Raw genomic sequence first — 16552 nt, forward strand, 5'->3', positions numbered from 1 at the left:
CGATTCCTTGCTTTAATTCAGGAAATTCAAAAGCCCCCTGGGCTCCTGCCTGGATGACTGGCCCAGCCCCAGCTCTCTTCGCTCCTCCGGTCTATCAAGCATCAGTGTCCAGAGCCCAGATACCCAGCCTCAGGGACAGGCACGGACGGCTTTGGGGCAAGAGGGCAGGAGGGGCTTTTGCCAAGGCTGGGAGGGGGAACAGAAACCTCCGCTCTCTCTGCAAGGACCGCGCCACGCGAGGAAATTCGGCGGAGGTACCCGACGTTCTCCGAAGAGCTCAGCCGGAAGGGCTGGGAGATGCAGCCGCACCTGTTACGTGGTTTCCCCGCCCCCACTGCGACTTAATTACAGTGATTGGGGAGAGAGGGGTCTCTGTTAATTTAATGTTCTTTTGTGGTTGAGAAACAGGAGGCCGGTGGTTGTGTGCCTCAGAACTAGGCTGTGATGGGGACCTCTCCACCCAGGGCTCTCCATACAGGCCTTAATTAACTCCCAGTTCCCATGGCAACCGCTAACAGTGCCGCTCACTTCCTGACAGCCAGGCTGCTGCAGCTTCTGGTTCAGAGCAATGCAAACACAGAGATAGAAAAAAACCTCCTGTGACAACAACACACAAGGGGGGGGGGGGGGATAAAAATAAATAAATAAATAAAAGCCTGGGCCATAGGAAATGCCCTGCCAGGGTCCAACCTTGGCACGTGCACGCTACGGCGGGGGGCCGCAGCACCCGCGTGTGCATGCACCAGGCTGGGCAGCAGCACACGGCTGGGAAGCGTGTCACCGCGGTTGGCAGCGTGGGCGTCTTTGGAGAGGAACGCGCGTGGGGCGCGTTCGCACGCGTGGGCGCGAGGCTGCCGGCATCTGGGGGCCGCGCCTACGCTCCGTGCCGCGGGGAAGCGTGAGCGCGTGGGGACCCGCGAGGGCCGGGCCCCGGTGCTCCCGCTCACGCGCCCGCGTGGAGCGCATGCGTGGCTTCCGGGCTGCGCAGGGGAGCTTCTGTCCGTCTTTCGCTCCAGGTATCTCTGCCACCCCCCGCGCCCAGGTCACCAGTGCAGCCAGTGGAGAAGGGGGTGGCCATCCCTGCTCGCTCTGGACCTGCCTTGGATCCAGTGTCCTCATGCCATGGGGTTGCCCTAGCACGCTCCCTGCATCCTCTGCCCTTCTGCTGATGCATCTCACCTGGCGTCTGAACTCTCCGAGCCCAGGGATGGGGACAGAAGGCAGCACAGGCTTCCCACCGCCTCTGCTCTGCCACCAGGTTGACAGGATTATCTGCAGAACCCCCCAGCAGTCCAGTCTCACCTCCCACCCCCAAGGAGCTCGGCAGGACGTGCATGGAGGGGGGCAGCTGTGGAGCTACTGATCCCCGCCAGCCCCAGAGGTTACCGGCTCCTCACCCCTTCCCCAAGCCACCAGCTCCTCCTGGATCTCTGCTAAGCTGGGTGCATCGTGGCCCTGACAGAGAGGCCTAGTTTTGCTCTCGCCCTGTGGGGTAAGACCGGGAGGGAGGGGTGAAGCCGAGCCCTTGTCCCTGCCCTGCAGCACTGCTGCTGCGTCGCTGCCTGGCTCCTCGTGTCCATCTGCAGCGGCTGGCTCTGCTGCCTCTCACCCCCTGGTGCATGCCTGGGATCTCTTTGCGGCTCCAGGTAATTTTCCGGCCCCACATTCCTCATCCGTGCTGTGGTCGTGAGTTTCCCCCACGTCTCTGTAACCCCACTGCTGCTCTGAAACCTGCCCTGGTTCCCAGTCCGGATCGATACCAATTTCTGCCACTTACTTGTCTACCTTTCAGCAAGGCCCTGCTTTGTTCTGCAAAGAAATAAAACTGTAACTGTACCTTGCCAGGAGAGCCACGCTTTCCCCCTCCCCTTCCCCTCTTCTTCTTCAGGAGCAATTTTATGCAATTTGCAACTGTCTGGCTGCAAATGAAAAGAGACACAAAGCGTTTCTGCGAAATATTGAAAAGCTGGCTCCTTTTCCTTCAAATTTCACTTAGTGAGAGGCTTTAACTTGGGCGTGTGATCACTGCATGTCATTAATAACCTCTCCGGTTCCTTTCAGAAGCTCGGGCACAGTTGCAAAATAAAAGGCATGGGTTATTGAGATATAATATCACCTCAGCCAGCCAGGGATAAGCGCTCCGGGGAGCAGGGAGGTGGGGGGGGATGTGCATTGCTCCTACATGCGGGCCAGCACCGGAGGAGTTCGGTAGCTTCCGGAGGTGGCTTCAGGGCTGGATTCTCTGCTGCTCGGATCCAAAGCTCCCATATCCTTCTGGTGCTAGAGAGATGCTGCTGGACCACGGCTACCCAGGCCAGCAAGCTGCTCGTGGGAAGGGAATGGAGCTGCTGCCCATTTCTATCTTTGCATGATCTTGGGCTTTGCAGGAAAGATTCCCTCTTGGCTCTTTGGTTTCTCTGCTGGGGATGAGGACCAGGAAGTCGACAGCCTACCCTTGCAGGGCAGTGCCAGCCACTGCTGCGCTGACTTGGTGGAGACGGCAGGCGGATGGAGCGTGAGCCTCACCCACCTTGCCAAGAAAGGGGTCCGCAGCTGCTGTGTCTGAGGGCTCTGGGGCCAGGATTAGCTGTCACGATCTCCATCCTGCTCCATGCACTCCAGACCCCGAATGCAACCAGGGGCCTCTTCGCCCTTTTATTAACAGATGACTCCATCTGGAGGTAACCGGCCCGCCACTGCTTCCTCCAGCACCTTACACTGCTTTTCATTGCCCCATCCAGGCCTGGGCTGCCTTAAGCACAAATGCAAATCCTTCAGGAACCCCGTGCCCTGAAAGATGAACTTTTGTCCACCTGCCAATCCATGCCAGCTAGAGCACAGATCTCCGAATGGTGCTCTTATCTGGCGGATGGTGTCAGGCTGAGGGGCAACAAGCCCACCCTGGCTAAACTGGAAGGTGCTGGTTTGAGATTTCAAGAGCCCCAGAGGGAAAGAGAAAGCCTGGGTCAGCAAATGTGGTCCTAACAAGACACCATTGCCCTCCAGGGACTGAGACGTCATCATGGTTGGGTCGCTCAAGGCAGGAAGGTCTGTAAGACGCTGCCCTGTTGAGCCAAGGACAAGCCAGGAAATGGGGCTGAACTTTATCTGCCTTGAAAGGGTTGCATTTCTCTCGTGCAATCAGACCGGCTGCCAGGGGGTTATACTGGAGAGGCAGTGGGCTGGAGCCCCCAGGTCACGCTGCCAATTCCCTTTTGCATCCAACCTTTGTCGAGCCCCCAGACCAGGCTGAGAAACCCACAGGTCCTTACCCATGGTCATGAACCCCCAATATTGCTCTCTGCACTGACACAGTCAATGCAGGGAAAGAGAGAAACAATGAATGGCACCCGTGGTGGCTGCTTTTGAGACACGGGCAGTGATCCCCTGCAAAATGCAGCAAAGCCAACACACTCACACTAATAAATGCCCATCGGATGATAAAAATCCAGCCTGTAACCAGAAACCTCTGGAGGGGAAAGGCACCCTTGTTCCTTCTCAGTCACTTATATGATCCCAGCCTCTCTCTTTCAACACAGCAGCTGGTGGTCCTGGGCACAGGTTCAGGTTCAAGGTACCCTACACAGATGTTATAAGCCATGCTAGCTTGAGATGCAGAGAGGACCTTTTCCTCTTTACTGCAGCCACCATTTGCAATGCCAGTCATGAGCAACGGGCAGCAAAAGGGGCAGCGTCTTGGTCCCACGGCACAAAGACAAAAGCCAGCCCCAGGGGCGACTGTCACCGTGTCCACACGGCCATGTCTCATGTCCACTCTGCAAAGCTTCTGGATGAGTTGATGGTTCAGGGCATTACATTTTAGTGCCCCACTGTTGGAAGCACCAGGGCAGGAGCCTGCATTCATCCGAACGATTGCTCTACCCTGCCGAGCCACGGTGCAATCTCCCCGCTGGGTCAAGATGTCTGGATTAGGAGACAGAGAAGCCAATGTGTTCTCCGTGGACCATCCTAATCCCTGGTTTCTATGCTGACAATCTGCAAGCGGTGCATGTTGAGAGGCACCTAACACCTCCGGCCCCAAGCGGTAAAGGCTTCTGCCCGCTGGCATGGCTGAGTTGCTGCACAACAAAGCAAGGGGGTAACATTTCCCCAAAGCGCCTAAATCCTGCTGGCTTCCCAGAGCAGACTCCCCCAAGCTGCCTCACGCCTCTGAAAGCCCGTACTTCCTTCTCCGGCGCAGCCCGGCCCATCCCCAAAGACAATTAAGTCAAATGAGATTCAAGCAGTTCTTTCTCTGCACTCTCCTCCATGCCCTAAAATAACCTGGACCAGCCACTGCCAAGACGGGTGAAGGCAGCTTCCCAAAGAGCCTCCATTAGGCTGTAATTAAATCACGTGTGCTTTCCTGCCCTGAAAAGCAAACACCAGCCCATGCAGAAAATGAGCGGCACAAAGCAAGGGGCTGGGCGACAGTTAGGGAAGGCTTCGGGGCCAGAAGAGGTCAAAGAGGGCAGGTGGTTAAGGATAGTGTTAAAAATTACTCTAGCTCTCTGTGAGCTCCTAAGTCCCTGAGTCCTCCCCCTGGCTGGCTCAGACCCCAGGTGCAGAGGGGATGCAAGCACAGCCTCGATTCTCCTGCCACCAGGCAATAGGCTGGCACAGGGAACAACCTCCTTGATGGGGCCAGTCTGGACCATTGCCCTGCAGGGCCAAGCCCCGGTCGGGAATGGCGCTTGCAGCCATTTGGGGGCTGCGAGGAGACATGCAAGGTACAGGCGCTGCTGTGCAAAGAAGTCCTGGGCCTTTGGGGAGAGGTCTCAGCCTCTTGCACTGGGATGATAGGAAAGTCGGGTGGGAAGGGACCTCATGAGGTCCCATCTCATCCAGCCCCCTGCTTCAAGCAGGGTCATCCCCGACTAAAACCAGCCCAGACAAGTGTCCATCCAAATTCTCAGGGCCACTTTTCCAATGCTTGACCACCCTCATGGTCAGGAAATTCCTCCTCTCCAACCTCAAATGCCCCCACTGAAGCTTAAGGCCCATTGCTCCTCATCCTGTCCCGAGGCCCTGGAGAAAAGTCCATCTCCATGCTCTGTAATCGCCCTTCAGGTATCTCAAACCCCCCTTGGTCTTCTTTTCTCTAGACCAAATCACCCTACTTCTTCCAACATGTCCTCATAAGCCGCATTTCCCCACGTCTCTACTTTCATTGCTCTGCACTTGTGACTCTCCAATCTGTCCACATCCTTCTTGAAGTCCCCAAAACTGGACACAGGACTCCAGGTGAGGCCTCCCCAGGGCTGAATAGAGGTGAATCATCCCTTCCCTTGACCTGCAAGCAACTCTCCCATGTATACAACCCAGGAAGCTTGTTAGCCTTTGGCAACAAGAGCACACTCTTGGCTCATATTCAGCTTGCGGTCTACTGTAACCTCCTGGTCCTTCTCCGCGGTGCTGCAGTCAGGCACTCATCCCCCACTCCCCCAATCTATGTGTGTGATTATTTTGTCCCAAGTGCAGGATGTTGCACTTGTCCTGGTTGAACTTCATCTGATCAATTGAGGAACATTTCTCCAGTACATCCGGGTCAGTCTGGATCCTAACCCTGCCCTTCTGGAGTGCCTGCAACTCCACTTAGCGTGGTGCCATCTGCAAATTTGCCAAGCATGCACTCCACCCCATCCAATCATCTAAATCATTAATGTAGATATTAAATGATACCGGACCCTGGGGAACCCCACTTGATACCCCTTCCTGCTCTAGCCATTGCCCCACTGATGACTTCTTATTGAGCGCAATGTTGTGTCGCTTCCCCAACCAGGGCTGCCACCCTAGAGACAGTACCAGCCTCCTGGGCTACATCTCCTACCTGTCAGATTGCTGGGAGCAGGGCAATGGGGGTAAACAGCACTGGAGCCCATTTTACAGACAGAGGAACTGAAGCCCAGAGCAGCAAAATAATGTGTTTGAGGACACGCAGCCATGCTGACAAGCCCAGGAACAGACCCCGCAGGTTTGGCCCCTGTTCCCTGCTCCAACCAGCCTCTTGGGTGCGTGGTCCCGGCCCAAACCAACAAACCCACAGAGCATCATTCATTCCCCGTCGGGGCTTACCCCTGGCAAAGTCTTCTGTTCGTGGAGCGCAGTCTGGGCTTTGATGGCAGAGTCTCTGGCACAGTACGTGAGAAACGCGCAGCCTGCGGGGGAGACAGCAAACGCCAAATTAGATGCACAAGGGCCAGCTCGCCTCCTCCCCATGCAGCCGCAACAGCAGCATGCATCTCTGGTCCCTGGGCTACGGGACTTCCCCATCCTCCACCCAGCCCGCGGCCCGCTGCTCCACCCCCGGACCGAGCCCAGAGAGGAGCAGGCCAGAGGCAGTGCTGCTGTCAGGCCTAGGTTTTTATTTAACATCTTTATTCATTACCTGCAATGAAGGGGGGTGAAGGCTTGTTAATGAGAAGCACAGATGTTGCTAAATCGGGCCGTGCTGTGAACTCCAGTGAAGAAGCACTCCAGAGGAGCAACACAGCAGGACCAAGGGACCCAATCCAAAGCCCACCAGAGCCAAGGCAAAATGCAAATGAATGCATCCGATGGTTGAACTGGCCTGAAAGTCAGGGAAGGAGGCTTGGAAATCAGCAGTAGGGCCAGGAGTTTAGATACAAGTGGGCCACGGCCAGACTTTAGGTTAAGAAGCATCATGTCTCAGGGGAAAAGGAAGGGGATCTCTGGTAGCCAGGATCCCTGGCAAGAACAGCCTCGGTTCTCTGCACCCTCTCTCCATCCCGCTACCCTGACACGCATGCTTGGATGGAAACACTGAGCAACCCAAACAGGAATGCTCCTGAGGCTGTATCGAGCAGTCAAAATACGGGGCAGATCTTGACGGTTTCAATCAAGACTGGACTGACATCTCTGCCCAAAATCCTGGGGAGAGGTGCGGGTCACCTCTATGGATTTAAAAGGCATCAGGGCAAAGAGAGGAGGAATTATTGAGTCTGCAAAAGAGAAGACCGAGGGGGATTGAATAGCAGCCTTCAACTGCCTGCAAGGGCGTTGCAAAGAGGATGGAGCTGAGCTGTTCTCAGTGGGGGCAACCAGGGCAAGGAGCAATGGGCTCCAGTTGCAGCAAGGGAAGGTTAGGTTGGATATTAGGAAAAAAAATCTCCCTAGGAAAACACTAGAAGAGGTTACCCGAAGAGGTGGTGCAATCTCCATCCTTGGAGGTTTTTAAGACCCAGGTAGACAAAGCCTTGGCTGGGATGATGTAGTTGGGGCTGGTCCTGCTTGGAGCAGGGGGCTGGGCTAGATGCGACCCCCCGAGATCCCTTCAACCCTCATTGTCTGCGACCATATGAATTGTTTCAAGGATGGAGCAACGGGACAACACCGAGGAACTGGCTGGTTGTGGAGTCATCTCCGCAGGGAAGGGCAGGGAGCCCAGGACCGCCAGCCCCATGTCACGAGTCTGGGCAGACAGCTGGGGAACAGACTCCAGGGCTGGCAGATGCGCGTTCCTTCTGCCCTTCCCGTCCCACTGGCAGCTCGCTGCGGGCCAAATTGTGTCACAAGGTGAAGGCAGAGCTGGCCCTCCCGGACACATCTCTGTGCCAGAGCTCTCTGGATGCACTCAGCCCGGAGAAGGGACCCAATCCCACCGAGCTCACGTGCCTCGCCACCCTTCGCTCTGCTCTCTTGCATTCGGGTGCAAACAATTCCAGCTCGGGCGAGCAAGGGTGGCAGGATTCGGCTCATTCAGCCTCGTATCTCAACCCCCCTTTCTATCCCAACCCGAAGCGAAGAGCACAGGACATTTCCCATTGGAGAGCTCCCTTATCCCCTGCGTGGTCCCAAGACAAAGCCTCCTTCAATACGCTGCCTCTGCCAAGTAAATATACCTGACCCTGCAGCTCTTGCTAGAAAAAAAACACCGTGTGAATATTAAACTTCTCCGACAGGCAATTAAGAGCCTTCATTGCCCAGACGGAGAATGGGAGATGAGATGCACCACATCGAGACTCTGGCTTCCTAGCTAATATACCTAAATGTCACAGGACCGGGAGAAAGACGGACGTACTTGTCTCTCACGCAACAATCTGCCCCTAGCGCAGGATCCTGGACAATCCAGCCACAGCTCTGAGTGCATGTTCAATTTTCAACAGTACCAAAGTGATTTAGGAACCCGAGTCCCATTATTAACATGGAGGTAGGTGCTTGGGAGCACAAGCCTTGTGTACAGTGAAGCAGGGGGATGGCATTGAACACACCCCACCCATGTGAATCTGCTGGTGAACCCCAGAACAGCCTCTGTGGTCAGCTGCCAGCTCCGGAGTGGGGGGAGCGTGAGCCCCCTGGATGGGTGAACATTGTGAGACCAGCTGCCAGTCATTTAAATACACTTAAATCTTTCACTACAAGTTCACGGGACCCAACGCAACTGTTCAGACGGCCCCTGCCTCTTCTCTTGCCTGACATCATTTGTAGCATAGCAGTCCTCAGCCCAATGAGCTTACAACCCAATGGGATGAGACAAAGGCCTGGAGGAGACAGAGCAAGGGGCTTGGCTGGGGGCACACAACAGCTGAATCCCAGCCCCCGCCTCCCAGAGGGACGGTAACATGCTACGAGCCACAGAGCTGGGTTGAATGGAGCATTTCAAAGCTCTCGCTGCTGGTCCCGCTCAAGTCAAGGGTGCAATTGCTGCTGGAAGACCAGGATCTGGGCCTGAGCGCATGTCTGAGCAGGGATAAATTGCAGCAGGGAATTCCCTCAAGACACGGTCCCCGCACTGCTTGCAGCTAGAGATTGGCCATGTAACGCCCAAACTCCCAAGGGGCTCAGGGACAGGGCGAGCACCCAGGGGCCAGCTGGCTTCAGATCCAGGCTCTGCTCTTCCCCCTGGCACGTGCAACCAGTGTGTGGTTATTTCGCCAGCATTTCACTGGTCAGCACTGGTGAGAGGGGCCCAGAAAATTCAAGCCCTTGTTAATCCACAGGAGACACGCAAGCAGTGCAGAGGACAGAGAAACCTTCCAGCCACTGCCCTACCACTGTGCCCCTGCACCAGCTTAGAGGCACGTAGGGGGACAAGACAGCAGTTAAGGGTGGGTGTCTGGGGACGGGGAGCCACGCTGGGTTCAAACTCATCCACATCAGCACCAGGCAGACAGTGGCAGAGTGGTTTCCAGTGTTCGCCTGGCTCAGCGTGGTAGGGATGAGCCACCAAAGGTCCCGATCCCAGCCCCGACCGCTGCAAAGAGAAGCTTGCAGAAGCAAACGCCGGCCCAATCGCGAGCATCAACCCTGGCTGCTCCTACGCAAACTCCCCCTCAGCCTTCATGCAATATTTCCGGCCACATCCACAGACCCCCGAGCACATTGCAAAGGCCAGCTCTAGCAGAGGGACAAAACCGAGCACAAAGATTTCCCACCGTGACCAGCAAATCCAGAGTCCCCGGTGTCCCCTGGCGGATGCAAGGTACCCATTCCCAAGGCCTCTCTGCCTAAGACAGTGCCTGGCACAGCAGTGTTGTAGCCTGATGGTTCATAGACTGAGGGGCTGGATGGGATCATGGAAGATCATCAGGTCCAGTCCCCTGCACTGGGCAGGAAAGACAATGGTCCGGGACAAATGCAAGAAGCAAGTAGTTTTGTGGGCAACGGGTTTTATTCCATCAGTTGTACAGATCCTGAAGGACACTTGGTACCCAAAAGCCTGGCTCTCTCTCCCCCCAGCTGTCCGGCAAAAGAGATCACCTGCAAAACACCCAGCCTCTTGCTAAAAAAACACGCTTTCACTACAAAAACCAGCCAGACTCCTGTTGCATTTCAAATCTCGCAGTCTAGGGCATTTTAGGGGAGCCACTGCAGCCAGGAGATGGGGCTGGGTGGGATATTTTCCATGCCAGCTCCCTCCTCTCCCCTGTAATCCAAACACACTGGAGTTTTTTTTTTTCTTCTCATCCTGCTGCTCCGGCACAGCATTAAAAAGCTTTTTTTCTCCCTACACGCCCCTGCTCGGAGGGTGAAAGACATCTGTTTGTTCCTCCCCTCCCCCAAGCCCAGGCGAGCATCGCAAGAGAGATATAGGCAGATTTGGCAGCTTTTTCATGCGTGCTTGTGCTGCACGAGACGGATCAAGATGGGGAGTCTCCAAAAACATAAGAACGAGCTCCATGTTATCCAAGGTGAGCGTGCACGAGCAGATCGCCCACGGGTCAGGGGTTTCTCTTCCACCGCTGTGGCAGGGAGTAGAAAGCACATTGCTGGACCAGGGCTTCATTGCAGTGATGACTTAGCCTGCTCCCCGCCCCCATCCTATGTACCTCTTTCTCCCTGCCTGCAAGTCACTGCCGTCCACTTTGCAACCACAGGTGGGAGCAGACTGCTCGGACCGGGCATCCTTCACTGCGCCCGGCCTCCACCACTGGGCATGCTCCAAATGGCATCCTGGGTCCAGGCCTGGGGCTATTTTTAATATCGAGCAAAGGAGATTTTAAAAAGCAACTATGCGGCTAAGCAGGCTGCAATCCAATCAGCCCCCGGTAATTCGATGGGGAGGAAATGGCCAAAGAGGAATGGCAAGCGGAGGATTGGAGGCACCGAGGTCAGCGGGAGTTTTGCCAGCAGCTTCAGCGGAAGCAGGATCCAGCCCCGACACCCAGGCGCAGGGTCCTTGTTACCTGCGTGTTCAAATATCCAGTGGCAAATGTAACACTCACTGCCATGCATGGAGCACGGGGAGGAAGTCTTCCCTGCAGACAGACCAGCAAGGAAGGGGAGCGGAGCATCGTCCCCTCCCCAGGATGCTCAAAGGGGCTATTACCCAGTCCCTTCCCTGTCCTGGCAGTGGCTGTGCTCTCAGTCCCATCTTTGCCTATGTCCTGCTGGATGGTGGTCTTAGTGTCTTGAGTTTTGTGCCTTGTAGTCAAATGCGAGGGTCTGACGCAGGGATTTTGGATCAAACCGTGGCCTGGAAATGCCAGAGCCTAGACCTTATGGTCCAGCAGGCTTCTCTTGGCCCCATGCTCCCAGCTGCCCCTAACCAGATGGTCGCACCCACCCACATATTGCTGCTCCTCAGACTTGAACCAGATCTTGAGTTCTTCCAGGTGTCAATCCCACTTTGACTGCACCAATCCTCACCGAAAATACAGGCAGGGATAGGGTCAGGACCTTGCAGCCTCCTCAGTGCCTACTTCAGCGGCTCTCAACCCCCTTTGGAAAATGCCAGCTCAGAGCTTTTGCTCATTTCTTGACTACAAAAAAAATAATAATAATAAAGCAATTCTCCTCTTGCAAAGGCCTCAGGCAGACTTGACAGAGCAACATGGTTTCGATGGTTCCTATCTAAAACCTCCGAGTTTATCTTGAGAAAGGTGCGTGGGCATTTGCACACCAAACAGTACTACTATGGCAAGGCACCCTTAAAAGGATCACACGGTGTGCCCTGGCTGAGAATCACTGGCCTAGTCACACAGTGACAATCCTCCCTTGTCCTTTGAGAGATTGTCCCCATTGCAAACTAACTCGCTATTTAATGCCCTGCCACCAGCCATAGGATGCCAGATGCATCACCCCTCTCACCAATGCCCTTGTCAGATCCATGTCTTCCCCCCCGATGGTGCAACAAAGCCGTGGGAAAGCTCACGCAGGGCAGGGCAGTTCCTCCACCCCGACTCAGGGACCCCGCATGCCTGGGGGTGGCAGGTCTCTCAGGCTCCTGCATGCTTTCTCTGGCCTGATCACCTCCAGATCTGAGAAGAGAACTGTCTCCCACTGTCCCCGATCCAAGCCGGGGTGGGATGGGCGAGAAGATGCGAACGGGTGGGAATTGCTCAGTGTGGGATCCCAGGAAACGATCCCCATCTTTGCTAATGCCAGAGCTACCACGTGGGTGGCAGGGTGAAACCACGGCTCCCACCACGTCCCCTCACCTTGCTGAGACCCAGGAGGCAGCAGGGAACGCTGGCAGCTGTCGATCCTTGGACCCTTCTGCTTTTCTCCAACCCCACCTGGGTGGCATCGGTGTCAGAAAGACTGGCAACTCCCCCAGCCCAACTGGGCTAAGGCAGGCCCAAGTGGAGGGCGGGGAACAAGTTATCCCGAGGTCTGCAAATGTGTTCTCAACAACTCCTCAGTGTCTTAAATTCACCTTCAAAATAGAGAGCTTGGCCAAGCTCCTGCCACTCTTGGCTCTGCACTGGCCCGTGGGTGGAAGAAGCAGAACACGGCTGCATCCGGACTGTACTTGCCCGTGGCCCACTCACCAGCTGGGATAGCCCCCAAACACCCAGTGGACTGGAGAGACCAGTGAAGCAGCCAGGCACCCTGAGAAAGCGAGAACAATCCCCGGTCCACTCGCCAGTTCTTCTGGGAGCCGGAAGAAGAGGGCAGAGCCAGGCTGCAAGAGCCTGCTGCAGGACCTCTCAGCCTGGGTTGAGAAGAAGAAAGAGGGCAGAGGCCACATCCAAGCCGTAGCATGAAGGTGCCCATTAGACGTGGCTGCGCGAGGGTAGATTCATCCTGATCCCATACTTCCCCGGCCAACAGCACCTAGCCGTACCGGAGCTGCCAGACACCACGCAAGCAGTAATTAGTTCATTAAACCTCCCAATGAGATAAGGGGGACTTGGCCAGGCGCTGACAGGCGGCTGCGGGTGTTTTGCAGCCTGCAGCCAGACACGGGAACTTGGGGCAGAAGGGAGGAGATGGCAAGCAACCAAAAGAGTGAGGGGGAGACTTAGAGGCCTGCTGAAGTTAATGCCCCCCACACTTCTCCAGAGCAGGATCGTGGAGGGTTACCAGCCATCGGGACCTCCGTTGTAGACAGGCTGATAACACCATTGCCTTTCCGTGCAGCACCTTCCCAGGCCATTTCCCCTGCCGAAAGGTTCCAGCCTTGTTCAGCTCAGCCCCCCAGGACCCCAGCAAGCAGGAGCCTTGCTGCAAATGAGTGTCTTCAGCCCAGCTCCTGGACCAAGGATGATTGCCCCCAACTGTTCCCATTTCTCTCCACTTGGATTCAAGAGAGGATGGTGGCCTGCGAGATCCCCGGCGTGTCAAGCTGCCACATTGCTTGGTTATCAGCATACCCAAGGCCTGAGCAAAGAGCACAGCTAGAAAAGGGGCAGGCAAGGCCGGAGACTGCCCACTATAAAGCCACACACCTATTTGCACACCCACGCCAACACCATCCCTCCTGCCTCTGCCGTACCTCCCCCAGGGTTCAGCTCGGCGTCACAGCCTCTCCGCCCCGAGACCACCAGGAAAGCCAGCTGGCAGCAGAAGCCCCCTTTTGCCCAGGCCTGGGTCCTTCCAGGCCGAGATCTTTCTTTCTGCTCTCCCCGCTCACGCACTCCCGGCAGCATGTGCTCAACACTCCTCCCCTCTCCTCCCTCGGCAAGCGCGGCTTTAAGACAAATATTGCCATTACCATGCAAATGCATCGGTGATTAACATAAATAGAAAAACTGCATCATGACTAATGCCGGGGGAACCGGGGCAGCGCCAGCTCCCGTACAGGTTGTTGAGGCATTAGCGCTGAGCCGTTAATGCGACCGTAGAAGCGTTGCACCAGAGAACAGGCACTAATGGGAGGTGGGAAGCTGCCCGTGGCTGTGGCGAGTCTGTCAGGTCTCAGAGCAGGAAGGGAAGGAGAAAGTCCCCAGAGAAGGAGGAGGCCTGGAGGCCAGGGGAGCGATTCAATAGCATTACCCAGGCTTTCTATCGATTGCTGGCTACAAAATCCCAGGCGGTCAGACCCCCGACCTCTCTAGCTGCAGACTTTCGGTGGGCCTGATCCTATGAGAAGACGAGCATCCTCGATGCCTATATGGAAGTTGGCGGGCATTACAGCTTTGCAGTTTGGAAAATTGGCCCCTTGTTTGGAGGAGGTGGGGGGACGTTCTCACTTAAGCCACGTAAAGTGCATTCAACGGGCACCTTCGAAGAGCACACGTCATAATAGAGAAGAGTCATCATCATGAAACCTGTTACTGGGAAAGCAGCCCAAACTTTATCTTGGCATACAGCAGGGCAGGAAGAAGAAACAGAAGCCTTGGAAATAACCGGGTAATAAATGCTACTGGCAGCCTGGACTTGCAACCCTGCTTCCCTGGAAAGACGACTCAAGAGCTAGGCACCACCCAGGCCTCTCCCCAAATGTCAGTGCCAACTGGGCCAGGTTTTCTTGTTCCTGGCACCCAGCGTTCAGCAGCCAGTTCATGTCGCAAGGATCGGGTGAATGCCGGCGCTGTCCCTCATCCCTGATTTCCACATCCACACGGCAGATCCCTGACCTCAGCCTACACCCGCAGCCTATATTTAACGTGTCGATTGTAATGAAATGTGCCATGGATTCACGCTCCCGCCCCATCCACCTCCTTTCTGCCTTTCCAAGCCTGGCTGCCAGCAGATGGTAACAGGTTTGCTCAGAGACACAGGCACGCACCGGCCCCCAAACCAACAACAGGCTGAAAATCGCCAGCGAGAGAGATGCGGTTGCAGGGCCGAATTCGTGGGAGATGATCTCCCTATTCCTCAGGTCCTAAGCTGGGATACACCCCCATCACCTTTCCTGCTGTCACCCTTGGCTCTGTCTGGCTGGTAGCCAGCAAGTGGCCCCGGGGACTCTACAACCTTGGGGGTTTCACTTCTGATTTCCTCTAAACTCACAGGCACCAAATCTACCTCTCACCCCGCAAACAGCACCACATGAGCATGTCACAGAGCACCCCAGGGTGCCCGGGGCCATCCTACTCACTGGCAGCTTCCATGGTACCTATGGGCTGCCCCTTATCGTCTGGTTTTGGACGTGCCAAGCAAACAGGGCTTCGGCAGCTAGGACATGTTGGAAGACAGCTCCTTGAATCCCTTCCCAGCCTTTCCAGGGGGGTGAGCTCACCCTTGGGGGCAGGCTTGGCTTCGTTGTGCCCAACAGAGCTGGATTCTCCCAACGCGCCAAGCCCCGAGAGCCTCGGATCTAACAAGCCGCACCCCAAGGGCAGCTAAACGAGCTTCCCCCCAACTTGTTGGCAACCCACGGTGCCTGCAGCGGCTCAGCAAAGCCCTTTATCCACTGGAAACAATGGATTGGCAGATTATGGTGTTTGTCAGGCAGGTTTTAATGCTGCAGTGTTGCCAGAGCCTGGGAGCAGGTCTGAGGCCGCAGTGCCAGGCCCGCGGGGCCTTCCTCTGCTGAGCCCACTGACTCCAACGAGGCTCCACGGCCTCAGCCTGGGCCACCTGCATCCCCCCCGTGTCCCACATGCCAGCCCCTAGGCCCGGGGAGCTGAACGCAGAGCAGGGTAACATGACTTTTCCCACTCCCCTGCATTACAGAAAGGACTTGCAGGCTGGGATTTGGGTGGATCGCTACAGCAAGGAGCAGGCGAGCCCTGGGCTCCTTCCCACCCCCCCTCCAGAGGTACCCTGCCTTCAAGGGAGGCCCCCCACATCCACTCCCACCCAGATGGGAAGCAGGAGCCAGCAAGAACCCAACTCCCCCCCATCTACCTGCTTGGCAAAAGCCGACAGCATCCGAGCATCCCACCTGCCCTCCCCTCGCCTTGCAGAGACCCCCGCGGCGCGGCCCAGCTCGTGCCACAGCCCAGAGCTTCCCCACGAGCAGCTTTCCAGCTGCGTGGGAAACGGATCTGAAGCAGGCGCCGGCTCCCCAGCCCCATGCCCGCTCTCGCCACCTCCACGCAGAGACATTTCACAGCGCCTGGCCAGTGAGGCGCTGTGATGCCATGCCGCTAATTGCCGCCAGCCGCACAGGTTAATTAGTGCCTATGCGAGGAACCTCAGAGCCCCCCCCCCCCCCGGCTTCCAGCAGGACCGAATGCGACCGCCTTCCATGGCAACGGTGCCCGATGGCTACGGCTCCTCGCTGCAACCCTCGGGCTGCGTGCATGCGCGCGCAAGGGGCTTCTGCCCTTCTCCGAGCATCGCCCAAGCCCAGCTGCGGGGCAGGGGGGAGCTACAAGGCACCCTGGGGACAGCAGGAGGACCCCCAAGGTGGGGGGGGCATCCTGGTGTCTCCGATCCCATTGCTCTGCCCTGTCTTGGGAAACCTCACGTGTGGCACCTGGGGCAAGGGGGCTGGGGAGCCCACGGGCCCTTCGCGAGCACCCCAGGGCAATGCTGTGGTGGGGGCTGGAGCGGGGGGGAGTTCCCGGGTGGAACCGAGCCCGAAAGGCAGCGGGCTGGGGTCTGCTGGGCAGGGGCAAGGAACCGGGGGTAGGAGCTAGGGGCAGGGCGCTGTGGGGCAGAGGCAGGGGCGGCGCTCACCCTTGTGCATGCCGGTGTAGCGGTCCTTGAGCACGGTGAGCTCGTAGATCTTGCCGAACTGCTCGAAGAGGGGCTTGAGGTCGCGCTCCTCCAGGTTGCGGGGGATCTGCCCCACGAAGAGCTTGATGGCATCCAGGTCCTTCATGCTGTCCGGCTGCGGCGCGGGGGGCTCGGAGCTGCCGCCGCTGCCGCTCATGGGGGCGGCTCGGGGCTGCAGGAGCTGCGGCTGCGGCTGCCTCCTCGCCTCGCCCTCGCTGAGTCTGGCCATGCCCGGCCGCGGCGCGGGCTGCTCGGC

General features: G+C 56.9%; 1 protein-coding gene across 6 annotated transcripts in view; it reads right to left on the reverse strand.

The window, feature by feature from the left end:
* CELF5 (CUGBP, Elav-like family member 5) overlaps window positions 1-16545 on the reverse strand; it is a 45822-nt gene extending 29277 nt beyond the window's left edge. For all 6 annotated transcript variants that reach the window (XM_019550574.1, XM_019550572.1, XM_019550576.1 and 3 more), the window contains exons 1-2: window positions 16258-16545; window positions 6076-6158 (exon numbers count right to left, since the gene is read on the reverse strand). In XM_019550574.1, the coding sequence (XP_019406119.1) occupies window positions 6076-6158; window positions 16258-16525 (351 nt within the window). In that variant the 5' untranslated portion in view covers window positions 16526-16545. The remainder of the gene's footprint in view (window positions 1-6075; window positions 6159-16257) is intronic.
* Between the last annotated feature and the right edge of the window lie 7 nt (window positions 16546-16552).

The sequence above is a fragment of the Crocodylus porosus genome, unplaced genomic scaffold (assembly GCF_001723895.1).
Source record: "Crocodylus porosus isolate Cpor-Errol unplaced genomic scaffold, CroPor_comp1, whole genome shotgun sequence".
NCBI classification, from domain to species: domain Eukaryota; kingdom Metazoa; phylum Chordata; order Crocodylia; family Crocodylidae; genus Crocodylus; species Crocodylus porosus.